The sequence below is a fragment of the Podarcis filfolensis genome (assembly GCF_964270895.1).
Source record: "Podarcis filfolensis genome assembly, chromosome: 1".
NCBI lineage: Eukaryota > Metazoa > Chordata > Lepidosauria > Squamata > Lacertidae > Podarcis > Podarcis filfolensis.
In genome coordinates this window covers 64,734,515-64,753,648 of record NC_139604.1, presented here as the reverse complement: position 1 = coordinate 64,753,648, position 19,134 = coordinate 64,734,515, and the positions used below count along the sequence as shown (strand labels likewise).

The 19,134-nt window shown below is 42.5% G+C and overlaps 1 protein-coding gene across 2 annotated transcripts; it reads right to left on the bottom strand.

Moving 5' to 3' along the window:
* Window positions 1-30: 30 nt before the first annotated feature.
* On the bottom strand, window positions 31-15,957 carry TPH1 (tryptophan hydroxylase 1). Of its 2 annotated transcripts, none has more exons than XM_083575030.1 (11): window positions 15,594-15,957; window positions 10,094-10,231; window positions 8,758-8,941; window positions 6,993-7,093; window positions 6,581-6,648; window positions 5,969-6,165; window positions 5,565-5,700; window positions 4,036-4,162; window positions 3,425-3,520; window positions 2,867-3,000; window positions 31-1,928 (listed from the first exon to the last, which is right to left on the bottom strand). In XM_083575030.1, the coding sequence occupies exons 1-11, from the start codon at window positions 15,717-15,719 to the stop codon at window positions 1,754-1,756; spliced, it is 1,482 nt and encodes a 493-aa protein (XP_083431156.1). In that variant the 5' UTR covers window positions 15,720-15,957; the 3' UTR covers window positions 31-1,753. The 2 variants fall into 2 exon arrangements, with proteins under 2 accessions (XP_083431156.1, XP_083431155.1); XM_083575029.1 differs by having other exon boundaries at window positions 15,630-15,782.
* Window positions 15,958-19,134: the final 3,177 nt, after the last annotated feature.

The window sequence follows — 19,134 nt, the reverse complement described above, 5'->3', positions numbered from 1 at the left end:
CCCAACTAACAAATAACACAAAGCAGTGTGTTGCTTGAAGTTCATTCTTTAATTTGAAAATAGAAAAAAATGGGAAATATCATTTAGCTAAGCACTCTGGCTACTTAACAGTTCTAGCACCACAGTAAATTCACTGAAATTACTGACATAGATGACGAAGTTTACACATCCTAAAAATTGAATATAAATATTTAAGTATCCTGAAAATATATCTACTTAGATTTTAAGTGAGTTCTTGGATCCATTAAGGTCAATTGCAAAACTACAACCGGCTTCAAATTTTTATTTTTTTTTTAAATCCAAGTCATAGAATTTAAGGTGCAAATACTCATTTAACAGTACAATGTTTTCTCTTGCATTACAAACATAACATAGACCCAAAAATGTCTAATAAAAAAGCACAGAAATGACATAATCATGCTACTCTTTGTAGAAGCCCAGAAAATCTAATCTGTTACTTCCAGTTGTTTCAACTGCAATGATTTTTTTAAGTTTCAGATTTCTAAAAACCAATTCTAATTTAAGACAAAAGTAAGGTTTATCTAAATATGAAGGCATATGCAGTTCAGAAGTAATTCCAATGAGCCTCTGTCTCCTGACATCTTGAGAACAAATTGGAACAATGAGCAGATTCTTCTGTAGCAAGTCACTGTCCCTCCCATTGTTCTGCAACTACACCACCCTCTACCCCTTCACATAGTACAAAAACACGGGGTTTTTGAGGTGTAGGTTGGAGCAGGCTATAGGATGCATAAGGCCTAAAATACTCTTCAAAGCTGCTTTCTCCTAATTTGTGCTCATTTTGCTATAAATTCATCACTGTGTAGTCTCTAGAGCAGGGGTAACTAGCCTGGTGCCCACCAAATGTTGCTGGATTGCAGCTTCCCTCATCCTTGACCATTGGCCATGCTGGATGGCGCTCATCGGAGCCAAATGCGAATATAATGGGATGAAACGACACTGATACAGCTTCCTGCAGGAGATCCCTGTTCTCCAAGTAAAAGTGTATCCAGACGCAAGTATATTGGGAAACCCAATATGAGAAATGGCACGTGCAGAGCAACTCAAGAAATAAACCCCCCTGTATTCGTTTGGATTGATTCCTACGCAAGTGTGCATCGAATTATAGTCTTCATCCTTCAACTGAAATAGCTATTGAATCCTTCTTGAAACATGATGGCACATGCTGTACCTGATTGGAGGCAGGGATGGGGAAGCTGTGGGCCTCCAGGTGTTGATGGACTCTAGCCCCCATCAGCCCCAGCAGAATAGCCAATGGTCAGGGATGATGGGAGCTGGAGTCATCCCTGGACTGGGTGGCATTAGATCTTGGTTTCTAGTTCTTTCCATTCTTCAGTAGCAGCTAGAATTAGCCTTCATTGGACTACATGGAACCACTTGCCTATTTCATTGTAGCTATTCCTATGTCTACAAGTAAGTTGCATCTGCTCTCCTTCCAACTTGCTGAGTATGTGGGTGAGCCATAAAAGAGAAAGGGGGAAATAGTATGCAAATATTGGTATGAATGTTTCTGGGGGGCATAGTTCAAAAACAAAGTATTTCCCCGTGATTCAGCCTTTGGTTTTAGGAAAATGGCATCCTACTTTATTCATTCATTCATTCATTCATTGAGTATACCACCCTTCATCCAAAGATCACAGGGCAGTAAAGCACACAAAGCGTATTTCCATGTCTAAAATAGTACATAATCCATAGGTGCCAAGTGTGGAATGGTTGATGATCACTGGAGAGGTTAGATTCCCAGCTGCTTGCCCATCTTGGTCAGGGCATCACTGACAATGTCCAGTTCATGGCGTAGCTCATTCACCACAATAGCAATGCTCCTTGTGTCTTTCAGGATCTGAATGCTTTGTGTATATGGGTTGTAATTCACTCCAAAGGGGCGCCTGATTGTCTTTGCAAACTCTCTGTTCAGATGGAAGAAAAGGGGGAGTAAATTTCCAATGAAAGCCCACTTACACCTTCTCAATGTAGCTGGCAGCCAAGGACCATTCCTTGTATGTGTGTGCTACAATATCTCAAGTACCGCTATAACTGGTTCATAAAAACCAAAAAGAGAATTGCATTAACTCATCAGAAATGATACTCCAAGGAAAAAGTGCTGTCAGATGTGATGCTGAGAATGGTCAGATCCAGGGACAACAGCTCAGGAAAGAGGAGGGAAACAAGCAAATGAACTGGGATAAGATAATGGAGCTGGCTGGTCTTAAACCTGCTTCAGACAAGCCTCGATGTGACACAACAGCACCATATGCTGTTTTTAAGTTCTTGACATACATAATCTTATAATTCTTATAACAGCATGGAAATGTATTAATTTACTGCCATGTTGGGGACAGGGAGGCAGAGTGGGGTTTGAGAGAGAGTGACTTGTTTAAGACCACTTAGCAAGTCTCCACAGAGGTAAAACTTGATCGGGGCACTTTCAGATTCATGGCTGAGCCTTGGGTCTCTTAGCCACCACACAGAACTGTTTAGCCAAGCTCTCAACCGCAAAGGGGTAGTGGTGGAGAATACAGTGGTACCTCGGGTTACATACGCTTCAGGTTACATACGCTTCAGGTTACAGACTCCACTAACCCAGAAATAGTACCTTGGGTTAAGAACTTTGCTTCAGGATGAGAACAGAAATCGTGCAGCGGTGGCGCGGCGGCAGCAGGAGGCCCCATTAGCTAAAGTAGTGCTTCAGGTTAAGAACAGTTTCAGGTTAAGAACAGACCTCCAGAACGAATTAAGTTCTTAACCCGAGGTACCACTGTAATAACTAAGGTGTGTGTGCCCTCCCCCACAAAGGTGGATAAATAAAGACACCTTTCAGTCTCCCAGGTGTTCTTAGCAAAATTACCTCATCTTTTCTTTTGCATCTTCAAAGCTTTCAGAAATAAAGTAAACTTCTTGGAACGTTGTAATCATGCATTCTTGCTTGCATGTGACACTGGGGTCAAAGGGCTTGACTCTGGCATTTCCAGACAGTGCATGCTGGTGGTCAGACGGAAAAAAATGACAAAGATTGGGTTTTGCATATATTTGGGACCTCAAAGGTGACAAGTGTATGGATGTCATGAATTTATGTTCTCAGGAAAATGTTACAGAATTGGCAGATATACATGAAAGCAGTGTGTCCTTCAGAGACCCTGGTCCTAAGCTGTATAGTACTCTCTACGGCCTAGACCAAAACCTATCACCTTACAGTGTGTCTGCAAACTGACTGGAAACCTGCAAACTGACCTGGAAACCTGCAAACTGACTGAAAATTATGTTCTGACCAGTCAGTTCAAGTCAATAATTTGACCATCTTGGCAGACAGGTTAATGTGAAAAGCATTCCCTGAATGTAGGAGGTTTTTGAACAATTTGCTCTGAAGACCCATTGACTGTAGTTAAAAGAGACTTTTAAGGCTTACCTTCAGTTCACTGATAGAAGAGAGTAAACCAGCTCCATAGGCTCTTAGCCGGCCTTCTTGCTTACATAAGCCAAACTCTACTGTGAAGAAGTAGCACTGAGGAAAAAGGAAGGCAACACAGTGAGCCTTTGACAGAGATGCAACTTGATAAAACAAAAGCAACAAGTGTTTTCATGCTCCCTTTCCTAGATGAAGAGTAGGCATGAATGTTATTTCTCCTTCAATGTGGAATCCCTTATACCCCTTATACCCTTGACTTGCACCATCATCCATTAATTGCAATTTAAAACACCCAGACTTCGGATTCAGAAAACCCCTAAACCCACAGTTCATCCCTGAGAAATGATGGCACTTAGGAGCCAAGGCCCTTTGTATAGTTGGGAAATGGAATATAATTTCAACACTGTTCAGTATAAAGACAAGTTCTCTAATTTGGCCATGAGGGAAAAAAGTGGTGAGTTAGAGGCCCTCCTCTGGGTATCTTCACTGAGTGAGGTGGCAACTACAGAAAGGGCATCTTCCATGGTGGCACACACAAGATGGAATCACTGAGGTAGTATCCATGGAAATGAGGGACATGTTGCACAGAGCGGCCCGTATCCTTTACTTACAGTTGCCAGCTTCTGAACAGCTTCATCAGATGCCCCAAGGGAAGCCAAGCCAATTTCCTGAGAGAATTGGGCAAAACTAGGTTCAGCGAGAAGAGGTACATGGCCCAAAAGCTCATGGCAGGTATCACTGGAAAACAGGAAAAGCAAGCTAATGTTGATCCAGGTAGTTTGTCCCTTACAGTTGATGTGTAAAAGCAAGCTCATCTAATATAATTGGGTAATAACTGCCAAAAATATATAACAATTGAGGAGGAAAACCTCCAAGTATCCCATAGCACAACAGAGAGATCAGCACGCTTGGTGGGGCATAAGCGCACATGAGCTATATGCCAGGTACACACAAGTGGTTTAGAAACTTGGTAGGCATGTGTAATTACAAGAGCATGGAGAGTGGGGGATTTTACATGGGCCCAACACACATGCATACTCAGCCTGACAATCTCTTCTCTGCGATGGAAATGATAACACATGGAAATAGCCAATTTGGTGCAATGGTTAAGACTGTCAGACTAGGATCTGGGAGATCAGGCTTCAGTTCAGTTCATAACCCACTCAGTTATGAAACTCGACTGATCTTCGGCCAGTCACAATCTGCCAGGCCTTACCTACTACACAAGATTGTTGTGAGGACAAAATGGGGAAGGGGAAAACTTCATACCCCCGCTTGAGCTCCTGAGAGGAAGGAGGTGGTTGCCAATGTAATCATTACTTATTTACTGAAGTGGCATGGGTGCTCTACATTAGAAGCCTGCATGCCCAGTTTGAACTATTACTTCTTGACAAAAATGAGGAGAAAGATGACATGAAATGGGCCTTCCCAAGGAGCGCCTACATTATTGCAAATTGTGTAATGTACGTGAAATGGAGTTGTGGGGATGGCAATAGGTGCAGAAGGTAGGATTATTAGGCTGGTCAAACTCATGGAGTAGCAAAAATGTGCATGATAATGAAGATGAGAGTGTTAAGATAGGTTTAGTAAGCCCAAAATATAGATGAGTTAATTGGTCTGTAGGCACTCAGTCTTATTTAATTCAATATGCTGCATGGTGATGAAATGGCTAAGATCCTAGGTTCTTAGATTAAGGATCTCAGAGAAAAGAAATCCTAAACTTATTTTGATTCTTCAGTTGTACTAAAATAAGTGGAAGTAATTCACATTGTGAGAGCTGGGCTTGTGTTAAATATGTTTGACAGCCCTCAGTTACAAGTTCTCTGCACTCAACACCATTCCCTGCCCCCCACCTCCAACTTACGAGAGCTAACATAAACCAGATTTGATCCATATGTTTGAAAAGGAGAGCATTACTCTGTGTTGATTTGTAAAATGGTCATAAAGTCTAGCTTTAGGGTGCAATTCTATGCCCAGTTACTTAGGAGTGAGCCCCGCTAAGCTCAGTGGGACTTACTTCTGAGTAGACAGGAGAAGGATTTCATTGATTGACACCAAGCTTTCAAAATGAGTACACTTTCCTGGAATAAGTATAAATGTACATGTTATTTGGAATAAGGATAAAAAAATAGCTGCTTACGGTTCTGGTGTGTAAAGCGGGTCAGAACTATGTCGAACATACTGAGTGCAGTGGAACACTCTGAAGGCTAAACCTGCCAAGAAATCTCTGGGCGAGAGGTATCCAGCAACTGGGCGGATAGTAAATCCAGTGCGCTCTGCAAAAACCAAGATGGTGGCAAATTTAGAAGATAAACATCCAGCCAAGTCCCCTCACCAAACACCCATGTTGCAGAAGTTCAAACACATGGAGATAAATTTGACTGCAACTCCCATGACCCCCGACCACTGGTGGTGCAGGCTGGGGCTGATGGGAGTTGTAGTCCAACAACATTTGTAGGGCACCACGTTGGCTATGTCTGTCCTATTAAAATGGTAGCATTGCCTCAGCAAAAACATCTGGTCAGATAGACGCCTGCACATTACCTTTTAGAAAACGTGACACATCTTCCAGCTGGGGTATGTTGTCTTCTCTGTACCCACAGTACTTGGCTAGCAAAGGCAGGTTTTTAAGATATTCTCTGCAAGCATGGGTTGGGTAGAGCTTATGCAGTTCTCGGAATACTGTGCCCCAAGTCCTGATCTCCTCCTCGGTGAATTCAACTTTTGGAATTGGGTCGCCACTATGACGAGAAAGCAGAATCAAGGGTTGACTTTCAGAAACGTTTGTCAGAAATGAAACATTTGTTTTCAAATAACACTTCAGAGTCCTAGTGTTACCTTCAGTTCTGTGCATCATTGCTTGGGAATTTGGATTAGCCAATAATAACAACATAAACTGGTTTTGCCTGGTCTTGTAGGGTCACTGCAATGATTTTGGAGGAAAGCTTTATTTTGCTGTGCTGAACTCTAGCTTGGATTGGCAAAGGAGCTAAGCAAAACTGGCTGACTGGCATACTCTGTGATCCATAATATATTCTCAACCTCCACATTTGTCAGTCAGATTACTAATACGCAAGTCTCCAAGGCTTTGTCCCTGGCCCTGAAAGATTCCTGCCCCATCTTTAGCAAGAGCATTTAACAAAGATTGACACATACTGTTTGTAGTTCATAGCCAGGTCTGCAAAATACTTCCGTCTCTTGCGATAAACATTGTCTTTGAAACCCTAAAAGTGAAACACAAAAATTAAGCCCCAGTCAGTCTTTGTGATTAACATGTTTCTACTCCTAAACCCCCCCCCCTGAAATTGAGGGGAATTTTTCTTCATTCTGAATGCTTCTTGACTATTGCTGTTTTCAGATGGGATTGAATCACATACTGTCAAATTCAGGTTGTACAATTATAGCTCAGTATTATCATGTTTGACATGTTAGTATGTTTAATGTGCATCAAACTCTGATATTGGAATACAAGTCTAAAGTATCAGATATCCAGATATTCAAAGTAAGTGTTTTGAGGAGCTCCTTAAAGGCAACAGAAATATTGTAAGAGAAATATGAATCTACTCACTGGATGATCTGCATCCAGATCAGAACCATACATTAGAACACGATTTGCACATTTATCCAAATCCGAGATCTTCTTAGGGAACCAGGGGATATTTTCCATATCTATGGAATGAATAAAACCCATATAGCTATTAATAAAATTCTACGGAATGAATAAAACCCACATAGCTATTAATAAAATTAAGCTTGCTACGAAAAGGAAACTGTGCTTATGGCCAGCTATGACAGCTAGAAAATGAAATCTAGTTTCTGAGGAATTAATGTCAAGAGGAGAAGAGAACATCTTCCTATCTGACCTTCACACAACATTGGGCACTTCCTCCTGTGGTAGATATGGCAAAAGGAACAATGATACTAAAAACAGGGGAAGAAAGTAAGTTTAGCTCTTACTGCTTGCATCAGGGATTCAGCTTAGCTGTTGCTCTCACACCTTCAACCCTCTGCTGCCAAATAAGGCAAAAAAGGGGAGTCTCAGGTGTTGCTTACAGGAAAAGGCTTTAAATCTCAAGACTGTGGAAACTGTGCCCCACCCCCACCCAGGTGCTATTGGACTCCAATTCCCATCAGTCCCAGACGGCACGGCCAATCCTCAGGGAGTTGTAGTTCAAAAACGAAAAGGTTTTAAAGGAGAACAAACCAAAGTCACAAGTTCCGAATGTAAACCCAAATAACCAGAAACCCCACATACTGGGGGAGACCCAGGAAAAAGAGGCAGATATCCTTGGTTTGCTCACAACATAATTTTGCAGGCCCTCTATTGAGAAATGGATATTGTTCTACTGAATTATGGCCATTTGTACTGCTACAAGTGCTGGAGACAAAAACAAAGTGAACTAGTATTCAGAATTGCATAGGTCACAGAATGGACCTACAGCTCCTGTGGCCCAGCTCCCTTTTCCTAAGGCAGGGTCCTCTGTTCCTGAAAACCCCATTCATCAAATCATATCTGACTTCTATGGAACATCTTAAATCCCCGTTAGTATGATGGCTCAAGCAAGTAAGGAAATGCACAGGCTACAGGACGCAGGCAGAAAACATTTGAAACCAATAGAAAATTTGTGATAGGGTAAACTTCATTTCTAAATATAGAGCAGGATTAGCTAATGCGCAAGGACTTCCACTTGTGCAATAAGGCTTTCCGTCTCTCTTCCCCTTGCGCCTTCAGCATTGGCTCAGGAGGGAATTTCGGGAGAACCCCCATAATATAACAGCATGTGGGGGGGATTATTCCCTCTGGAAAGCCAAAATAATTGCCCTGATGGAATGATTGCCTTAGCGTGCCATCAAATTCCTCCTACGGTGATCAAATGGACCCTAGTTGTGAATCAAGCCCGATGCACTTAGGTTGAAACTCCTAACCACATGGGAAGCCCAATCTTATGCCGAATTAGAGGTATCCGTGACAAATTGGGCATGTCTAATTTTTCATGGGATCACAGCCTTATGAGATGGATTCAGTGGAATTTATATTTAAAATCATGCTGCTCCCTTCCTAAGCACAGGTTCACTTTGCCCAGCATTCCCATATCCAACCAATGTATGTATCTTTCTTTTTAAACATCTCATAGTAGAAGGAAATCTGTTTTAAACTACTGTAAACCATTCTTTGAAAATGCATTAGATGAAAAGAAAAGAAAAAGAAGAAGCCTCTCTAAAGAAAAAAACAAAACATTGTTTTTAAAATCTAGCACCACAAACATTGGCACGTGATCACACCTTTTAAAGGGCGTGCACTTCTAATAAATCATTCTTATTTTCTTCCTTACCATCTTCTTGTACGAGGAAATTGTCTGTCTGGTTCACAGATACCACACTGGCATGGGATTTCAAGAGATGGAAGATCTCCTCAAGCTGTTCCCTGTTACTATCACAATCTACAAAGATTTCAAACTCTGAATTTCGTCTCCTGGATTTTCGAGATTCTATGTGCACCAGGTTCACATGCTTTTCCTGATGGATAAGAAAGACATTTTTTTTCATTGGTCAATAGCACCCGAGGACCAAAATCTCTGCTAGTCACCCCTTCCTCTGATATAGTTCATCAAACATACTAATTAACACAAAATAATCTACACTTTGAATACACTCCTTGCCATAGTGAATAACCTTATGATAATACTTCTCATTTTCAGCATGATAATTCACGTATAAAGACAAAGAGTAAAGTAAGAGAATGTATTCATTAACCCAGGCATCCCCAACCTGTGACCCTCCAGATGTTTTTGCCTACATCTCCCATGATCCCTAGATAACAAGACCAGTGGTCAGGGATGATGGGAATTGTAGTCCAAAACATCTGGAGGGCCAAAGGTTGGGGATGCCTGCATTAGCCTCAAGCTTGTGCAGGGCACCAATCATATCTCCTTCCCTTTTGTGTACCAGAGTAGGAGAACTGAAGCACCCACTTCTGGCTTAAATCCACAGTTGCCCATGTGTACTTCAGGAGGGCACAGAACAAGGCCAGTGAGGGATGCAGCCTACAGAGAGACCTGGAGGGCTACATTTGCCCCTGGTCTCACCCCTCCTCTCGAAAATGCATAGGCACAGTTTCTTTACTTCCCCCCAGAGAAGTGGTTGATTGACTTCAACATTAAATTCAGTTATATACTGATAAGCAGTGCACTATTTAGTAAGAAGATGCCACAAAAGTACCGCTCTAATGCCTTATTTACACATCAGGTGTAATAGTGAGTTACAGGGACACCTGGAATAACAGTTAAAGCATCTCTCCCAGGGAGGTGGGAACCTACAACTTGCCCCCTTGGCACATTACCCTGGAAATGTGGAATCAGCACTTCCACATAATGTGCAAATCTGCCCTGAGTAAGTTACAAATTTTCAGAGGTGTCTGAAACGCAAAACAAACAAATAAATTATTCTCCAATACCCTTAAGGTTCAGTCCTTCAGATCAGATTCTGGGATTGCATCTCAACCTCCATTTGGAGTGCACAGTTGTATGGTCGTACTATTTTAGGTTTAGCATTTGTTTGTTTATAAAATCTAAAATCTTAATACAGCAGCAAAACTCATCATGCCGTTACAGAGGTTGTTGCTCTCTTTACTCTGTACCAGCTGTACACAACAGGGACTGGACTGCTTACCTGAAAGAGCTTTAGGGCTTTCACAAGCCCTCCAACTTCATTTTTTAAAGAAAAAATGACGGCAGCTCTCCCCCTTTCAGATGCATTGTCTTCATTCTCTTTGTTGTCATCATTCATCGTGTAGTTGGACTTGTGGATCTAAAAATGATGCAGATGGCAAGCAGAGTTAAGAGTTAAGTCAAAGTTTCAAAACAAACCTATTTTTTTAGGTTCAAAGTTGTCTGCCTTAGGCTGCAGAATGGGGTGCCATGAAAGGGCAGCAAATTCTTTATTTAATGTACTGATATTGTATTTTAACTGCCAGGGAGGAGAAGAGGCGCTTGTGTGATTTTCTGCCTCAGGTGCTAAAAAATTACATGGCTGGCCTTGGCTGGTCCTTTAACATGGTGAGATGAGAGGACACCATTTGCTGTTGCACCCCAGGAATCAAAATGAGATGGGCTGGCCTTCTTAGCAGGTGATAAAGGCTTATATCCATGCTGAGAAGAGCTTAATCTGTTGATTTCTACAAAGCAAGCTACTTTCAAAGGCAGGCTGTGCTGTTTTTTCCCTGCCCGGTCATTCGGCAACCCTAGCTATCGCTTTGTTTCAACTATACTAACAACAAGTCTGCATAGCAGCCTCCGGCCGCTGTGGTTTCAGTGCTGTAGTGAAGAGCTGGAAGCACAGGAAGTGGCCATTAAAATAGAAAATACCCTTCTCCCAAGCTAGCCTACAGACATCCTCCCACCCCTGCCGGGAGTGGAAAGCCAGCCCTACATACAGACTGTGCAGGCCACAAACACTCATAGAGGCAAGTAGAAGACCACCATCTCCTAAATCACCTCCCCCCCCCCATATGCCCTGAAGGAAAGACTTGTGTTTCATGAGCACATCTAATAGCTGAAATAAACACAAGGTTTATGTACCTTGAACCAGTGATGGGGGACCTGCAGCCCTCCAGGTGTTGCTGGACTCCAACTCCCATCAGTCCCAGCCAGTTTGGCCAATAATCAGTGGTGATGGGGGTTGTAGTCCCATGACATCTGGAGAACAAGTTCCCCACCTCAAAGCAATTCCATACCTGGGAGGGGATTATATGAAGAGAGAGAGAAGAGGTGGCAAGCTGAATATCTTAACCTGCATTAAATACCCAGTATACCTGTATCTCCACCCCCATTGTTCAGCCCTGACACTGAGGTCCAGCTCTGAGGGCCTTCTGGCAGTTCCCCCACTGCAAGAAGTGAGGTTACAGGGAACCAGACAGAGGGCCTTCTTGGTAGTGGCGGCCGCCCTGTGGAATGCCCTCCCACCAGATGTCAAGGAAATAAACAACTATCTGACTTTTAGAAGATATCTGAAGACAGTCCTGTTTAGGGAAGTTTTTAATGTTTGATGTTTTATCATGTTTTTAATATTCTGTTGGGAGCTGCCCAGGGTGGCTGGGGAAGCCCAGCCAGATGGGCAGGGTATTATTATTATTAAAAATATCACTAAGGGCTAGTTTCCACAGTGCACTTCCTTCTCACATTAGCACATCTGACCTTCCAAGCTACATTACAATGCTATGTGTATCCCATCACCTACATTGAGAAATGTCACATCTAAGTTCTTGCCTAGAAATGGACATCTTTAAATACTGATTTTAAAAATAACAATAAAAAGAAAGAAGATTTCTTACTCATTGTTTCAGAAATGAGCTTTCTATGACAAGCTAACTTTTAGCAGCATTAGAAATTAAACTAAGAAATAAAAGCTATCCAAGTTTGCTTGAGGCATGCAGTTGGTTCAACGTGCAGAAATCAGATTCTCTTTGCGCAGAAATGTGGGTGTTTTGAATGCGGAGTTGCTGAAAGGCATCTATGAGGTGGGATGAACCATTGTGCTAAACTTCCCACAGACATCCTGTGGTCTACTGTGAGAACAGAATGCAGGACTATCTTCTTATGCACCCTAATAAAGCAGTACTGAGTGACAATGACATTTTCTAAGAATCTACTGCAAGCCACATCCACTTTTGGTGGCACAACTTTACACCAAGCCTTCTTTAGTTCTTCTTGAAGAAGAACTAAACAGGTCCCTTTGTTCCTGCTGCACCTACACCACTAATTCATTAAATTTCCAAACTGCCCTTCCACAGATAATATGCCACAAGGAAGAGTCTCGTGGCATCTTTACTGTGGTAGGAATCCATAAAAGCTTATGCTCCAAGGAAAAATTAGATCTAAGCCTCACGTGGATGAAAACATTCTTAAGTCTCCTATTAAACTTTTTTCAGATGGAGAGAATCTGCTTATAAGTGTTCTCTTCCTGAACAAGAGCTGAATGTGACTCTTTTTCAGGACATCTGATGCTCCTTGATATATATATATATAAAATATATATATAAATTTATTTATTTGATTTTTCAGATTAAAATTTTACAGTCACATATCCAACATGCAACATAGAAACGGGATTCCAAAGAATCTCCTGAACTTCCCTCCTCCCCTTTGTGGGTCCTATTGTTAATCATTTCCTCCTGCATCTTTTATAATAGTCCAGATCTTTTACTTCTCCACTGTGTCCAAAATTCACCATTAAACTACGCGTGATTCCGATCATACTAATGATTTTAACTTTTTACAATGGCTTTTACGACCTTTTTGTCTGACGCTGCTCAATAAATGCTTAGCTAGCTCTGGGTAGATCCAGAAAATTGTGGCTTTATGCTCAGGAAGGAAGGAAATAGTCAATATGGATTAGTTTTTACAATTTTGAAACAACCCTGCTTGCATCATGTTTAGTACAACCTACTTGGGTCTAAAATCAGTAGCAAACCTCCCCTTAGGGTTAAATTTATTGTTTATTTATTTGTTGCATTTAAATCCCACCTTTTTCTCTAAAGAGAAAACATGGTTTCCCCCCTCCTCATTTAATCCCCACAACAACCCTGTGAGGTAGGTTAGGCTAAGAGGCAGTCACTAGCCCAAGGTCACCCTGTGAGCAACATGACCAAGTGGAGATTGAACCCTGCTCTTGGGTTTGCCAGCCAGCCAGCATAGGGTTGATTGGTTCCAACAAAGCTACCTACAGAAAACTCTCATTACAAGAACAGGCTTAGTTTGCTTATGTAGACTTCCCTCTTCCCTAATCTGCTCCAGATCTCAAGAACAGGATCTTCAAACTGCTGACATCAATGGCAGGTTCAGAAGAGGTAAATCTCCTCTTACCTTCTAAGCTAGTTTCCCCCGGCGCTGTCTCTTGCAAGACCCCCAGGGCACTGCAGCAGCCTCAGTTTGCCATGTACTCCTTGACCACTAGCTGTTGGTGGCTATAAATATGGCTCTTATAGCTTGCAAAGCTCTCTGTTACATGGCTGGTTTTTAAACGCCTGCTTTGAATGATTGGAGTGATGGGGTACAAATATATTAAATTCAGTGGCAGCAACTGGAGGCCTGTGGGCCAAATCTGGTTCCTATAAATCAGCTGTCTGGCACCAGCAAATGTAGAGTAGGGAAAGTGGCATTTGTAGTAAAATTACTTGCTGGCAGGCACCTCTAGAGGAGCTGAGGGGCTGTTCTTCCACCATTCACTCCTGTCTCCAACTAGCCCTCTGGGGAAGCTAGTTGCTGACCAATATAATATATATTTATTTGACCTGGTATCTCAAATACCTTAGATGGGGTAGCAGGATTGGGTACAACGGTGACGATATAGCAAAGCTGGCTAGATAGCAAAACATAGTCAAGAGGAATTATCAGGAAAGTGAGATCATCCTTATGAAGACAGACTTAAACCATTGGGAAGGTTAACTCAGATGACTTAGATGATGGGCTTATATTATAATATGATTAGTGAAGTCGGGAGATTAGAAAGGGAGAGGTTATTCACACCTGCATGCAAAACAAACAAACTTTCAAGTCATCATTGGTAGGCAGTGGATTAAAGATGGTAAGCCAAATGAAGGACTCCGTCACAAAACACACGGCTCATGTACAGAACATCTTGTCACTAGAAGCCACAATGGCCACCAGCGTCAATCACTTTTTAAAAGTTTCTATCACTGGTCTATCAGTGGCTACAAGCGATGTGAGTCCCCCAAAAGTGCAGCCTACAGAAATAGCATCTTCATCGTCTATGCTGAAGGGTAACATCAGGTGATGAGCATAGCACACATGCCTTGCTCATGCATCTCCCTACTTTTTGTAGACAGGATGCAGAAGTTCAAAGGCACTTGTATGACATTTAGCACTTACTAAAGACAGGGGCTAGCCGAAAGGGGTCTAGGATAGGGAAATGAGCATTGACAAAGAGGGAGATAAATAAGATGCAAGTAAGACATTGGGTGGAATCTGAGTGCAACATCACGCTCAGTCTGCAGGTCCCTTTTTAACACTCTCTGATGAAAGGGTGTCCATCTGCACTACCCTGCAAATATTCAGGGTATTTCTCATACTGAGATATTCCTCAGTATGTCATGACCTCTTGTACACCAGATGGGCAAGGTGGACACCCCAAAGTACACACAGGCAGGGAATCTCTTATTCCCTGGAACTCCACATGTCTGCAAGGATCAATCTACACAGCTGACTTTCCACAGGGCTATTCAGAATAAGAATGGGTGCCCACCTTTTCTCAGTTACATGGCTACAGTGCCTTTCTGAGATGCTGGTGCCCTTAATTAGATTAATGCCCCAAATTTATCCAGATTATATTATCAATTGTGGTAGGACAATTGGGCAGTGAGTTTTCAAATTGCAGAGCTGAAACGGAAACTTGCCTCATCTAGTCATTTGAAGGACTGTGTGCTTTTTAGCCATTGTGATAGTTGCCAGTCCCAGCTAGAGAGGAGCACTTGCTCTTCATTCTCCACAAAGTCTCCCTGTGTGCAGCTAGCTTAGATCCGATAGCTGACCTGTCTGAGGGTGTTTAAACAAGTGATGCGGTAAAATGCACCTTTCAGTGTGGAATTGCATCACTTGTTACTGGGACAGCCAGTGGGGGAGAGCAGGGCGAACAGAACCACACAGCTGGCCGAATTTGCTGCAGAATATGCACTAAGCAATAACATATACCTATCATTTTGCATAAGTTGGAGCGAATTTGAATATATTGTGCAACATTGTGAGGAAGGTTTCCTGTGGACCCACCAAAGGATTCTTCCACTTCTGAAAAGGAGGTGTCATTTCTTGTGGAGATTTTAAGTCCCAAAGTACTTGATGTACTTTTACTATTTTTATAATACAAAGCCACACACGAACGATGTTCTCCCAGCAGCTCAAAAACTTTTTGCGGTACAATATCCTAAAATATCATCGTTCATGTATTTTAAAATGCAGCTGTGATCTGACTACTAGACGATTCTTTTTCTGACAGACACAAACTCATCAAAAGAAAAAGGAAAAAAAAACAATGTCACCGTGGCTCTCTCTGCATGACCAGATAGTAGACCAACCACGGGAGATCTCCTGGATCAGGAAGGAATCTAAAAGAAGTGGAATGAAAGTCAAGAAGCGCCTCTCCTGCTGCGCACACCTACCTCGTTGAGGATGGCCAAAGAGGAGAGGTTGCCTACCACGTTGTTGAGCTGGTTCTCGCCGAAGCTGGTATTCATGGAGTCGAAGGATCGCCCCCTCCTGGGAACCTCCATTCTGCTGGTGTACATGCTGTGACGCCACTGGCAGAGCTAGCTGGAGTCGGTGGCTCTGTGGCTGCTCTGGTCTGCGCGCCTCCTGGGGCTTGGCTATTTATGGACAGGAGGAGGGTGGGGGGTCCCAGGAAGAGACACGCCTAATCTCTAGCAAGGGGGGGGTGCGGGAAGAGGAGAGCCCCTCCCCACGCTTCACGTGGATGCACAGCAGCAGGGCCGCAGGCATCGGGAGGTAAAGGCAATAGCCTTCGTCTTCGTAATGGTTTTGTATGCTCCGGAGCATTCAAAGCAGACTCTGGGGCGCACACTCAAATTCGACATTTTGCACAGCAGTATTCAGGCAGTGCCGGCACCAGGCTGTTTTGCACCCTAGGCGGCCTAATTACTTGCACCCCCGCAAAAAAAAGGAAACTTCAGTGCTGAAAAACAGGAGTCTTGTAGAAAAAAAAAAGACAAGCTCAAAACTTGAAACTGCTAAATTTATTATTATTAATTGCAATAATAAGTAGTACAACCCTTATCTGTCTCAAATGCAAAAGTTCGTTCTGAATGATTTGGCACAAAAAATTGATGTCGTTTGGATTTCATCAGGCACATCAAAATCTCATTTTGTGTACCTTTTCCTTTACAAATTTTGTCACCAGTTCCTTTGGGTCAAGTGCCCCTGCTTGGGCATGTTTAACTGCTGTAGCAGCTGCCAAACCAGCTAGTCATTGTTGAGTGTAGTCAAGTTTTTATAAGTTTGAGCTTTGAGACACGGTGTTCACCATTTGCCACTGATGCTTGAAGTGTGAGAAGGATCCTTAGAGCAGCAGAAACGCCAGGGATATTATCCAGGAGCTTTTGTTGTAGTATGAAGGGAAGAGCTCCTTGTGGTGGCATAGACTTTGGAAGTCTCCAAGCTGTTGCTGTTAAGTTCACAACACAAATGACATTTTGGCTTGAATGTTTGAACATGCTTCTGTGTCTTAGCATAGGAAAAATGCACCCAATGAAATGAAACACAACTGGCCCTTGAGCAAAATCTATATCCTCTCCCCCAGCATGATTCAGAGGTACAAAAGCTTTTTGGAAATACTGACGTTATCTGGAGTGGAATGTACCAATATATGTGCTGTTCTGTATGCATGAGCAATTTTTTGAGGTTTGAAACCTCAGTCCACATTTACAGCCTCCCCACTTGTAAATGTGGATGGAGACCTGCCCCTTCCCCAAACCCTGCTTTAAAGGGGAGCTCATTTCTGCCACTAAAACTCAAAAGATAGCCATTATTTCACTCATATTAACAGCAATCCTATGAAGGAAGGCATTTATCTTATTATTTTTGTCAAGTAGGGGGGGAAATAGGCTTGGGGATAACCATGAAGGGCGCTTGCACAAAACGTTGCAGCATAAAGTGCTTCAGTTCAGGGTTCCAGTCATCCCATTCCATCCATGTTCTCCCCCACTCACAAATGCCTCAGCCTTGGTTGAGCTGCTTTGGTTTGTTTTCTCCATGTTGGTTTTACAGGATTTTGGGTGGGATGGATACACTTGTCTCGAGTCTCAGCTACATTAAGGTTCTTTAACTTCCCCATTACTTTCCATGACCAGCTCTCTCTTCCATGCCCATGACATTTCAAAACAGCATCTGAGTGTGAACCAGGAAGTGACTTATCCAGAGAATGAGATGCTTCTTTCTGCACTAGATACATATTTCTCTGTCCTCCCGTTCCAGCCCCTCTGATCTATTTCTCCCTCTGCCTCCTCTCATCACTCCATTTTTTAAAACATTAAGCAGTTAGTTAATGCTTTTAAATAAATAAAATAAATGGAAGATGACAGTGGTTTCTATGGATTGCACTTAAAAAACCCCACCTCCACAGTTCTTGCCAGAGCACCAGAGCAAAGAATCTGTAGTTTGTGCCATGATGGATCCAGTAGTTTGTGCTGGATCTCTTATTTTTACCTAGAAGCAGATGGGATCTGTGATTAGATGGTGGATTAGGAGAAAGGCCATGTAGAAATCATGCAAATGCGAGCGGCCCCATTTATACAGCAGCCATTTTTTTGATGGACATCCACAATCCTTCATCAGACCAGTGTGCGCACAGACCCCAAAAGGTCCTGTGACAGAAAAGCACTGTCTGAAAGTGAAAACCTGGGGTAACAAAATGGTGCTTTGCTTGGTTATGAAACGCTGCTGTGCTATTTTGATCCTCTTCGTAGGCTAGGGCATTGTAGCTATTCCATCAGTGGTGCTGAAAAGACAACATGACTTCAGCTCTTTCAAATCTAAAGGTATATTATGAACATGGAGGAGCTGTTCTTCCTTTGGTTCTGAACGTGAGTCTCAGCTCTTGCTAGTTGCTACCAATATAATCAGTGCTGCTGTTCAAACTTTAGTTTATATATTATGAGGTCACTGTGTTGATAACATGGGGTAATAAATTTGTGGAAAATGATATTATCACTAGATGCATCATGTGTATGCAAGTCATTACCATGGATTCCTGTTCTCACATACTTTGCTTGCTTTTCTTTACATATTAATTTTGCTTGCCTTCCCTATAAACACGCTCTTGTCAGCATCAAGGAAACAGAGTTCGGCCAAATCTCATGTTTGCTCTTTGATATGAAAACGAAGTGCAAACTCATTACACATTACGACAAATAATAGTAATGCAAAGGGCCTCGTCCTACTGCACAGAGGCCTCCTCCAATTTCTTTGCAGCTGTTTTCACTCTGTGATGGCTTGGCTAGTTGGAGTAGTGCAGGGGTAGCCAAGTTGGTGCCCTCTGGATGCTGTTGTACTACGACTTTCATCAGCTTCAACTATCATGGCTGGTGATCAGGGATGATGGGAGCTGTGGTCCAACAGCATCTGGAGAGTATTACATTGGCTACAGCTGGTATAGAGTGTGGGATATTTTATGTTTATTTAATTGCATTTATATCCCACCTTTCTTCCATCACAAAACGCAAGGTGGTGGACACTAGGCTCCCAAGGGGTCACCTATCCAGACACTGACGAGACCTGGACCTGCTTAGCTTGTGCCTTCAAACCTCTCCACCTTGCCTCATTCATCCAGTGTCTTGCGATGGACACCTTTAAAAGTATTTGGCATTAGAAATCCCAAATTAAGCCCAGGCTAACTTTATGCAACTATAAACATGATTTTGAATAAGATCAAAAGCTATGAGCATATATATATTATTATCAATACAGGACAAACACATTCTTCTGGAGCAAAGAGATCTGTGTCCCTGGCATGCTTACCTACCCGTAATTCACAGGTCCATTTGAGGAATGATCAGGTGGTAAAAAATACAGCAAGGGAGAACTTCCTGAATGGTAGGTGCCTCACGGCAATTCTAATTCACATCAGTTTCTACATGGGCAGAAAAAGAGCCGCTGGTGTTTACTCTGTCAGCTAGAAGGATGGAGTTT

Coding starts and splice junctions, on each gene's coding strand:
- TPH1 (XM_083575030.1), bottom strand. CDS start 15,719: ATGTACACCAGCAGAATGGAGGTTCCCAGGAGGGGGCGATCCTTCGAC. Junction 7,094..8,757: donor TTTCCTCGTACAAGAAGATG/GTAAGGAAGAAA, acceptor TTCATTCCATAG/ATATGGAAAATATCCCCTGG. Junction 6,166..6,580: donor CTGGCTATGAACTACAAACA/GTATGTGTCAAT, acceptor TTCTCGTCATAG/TGGCGACCCAATTCCAAAAG.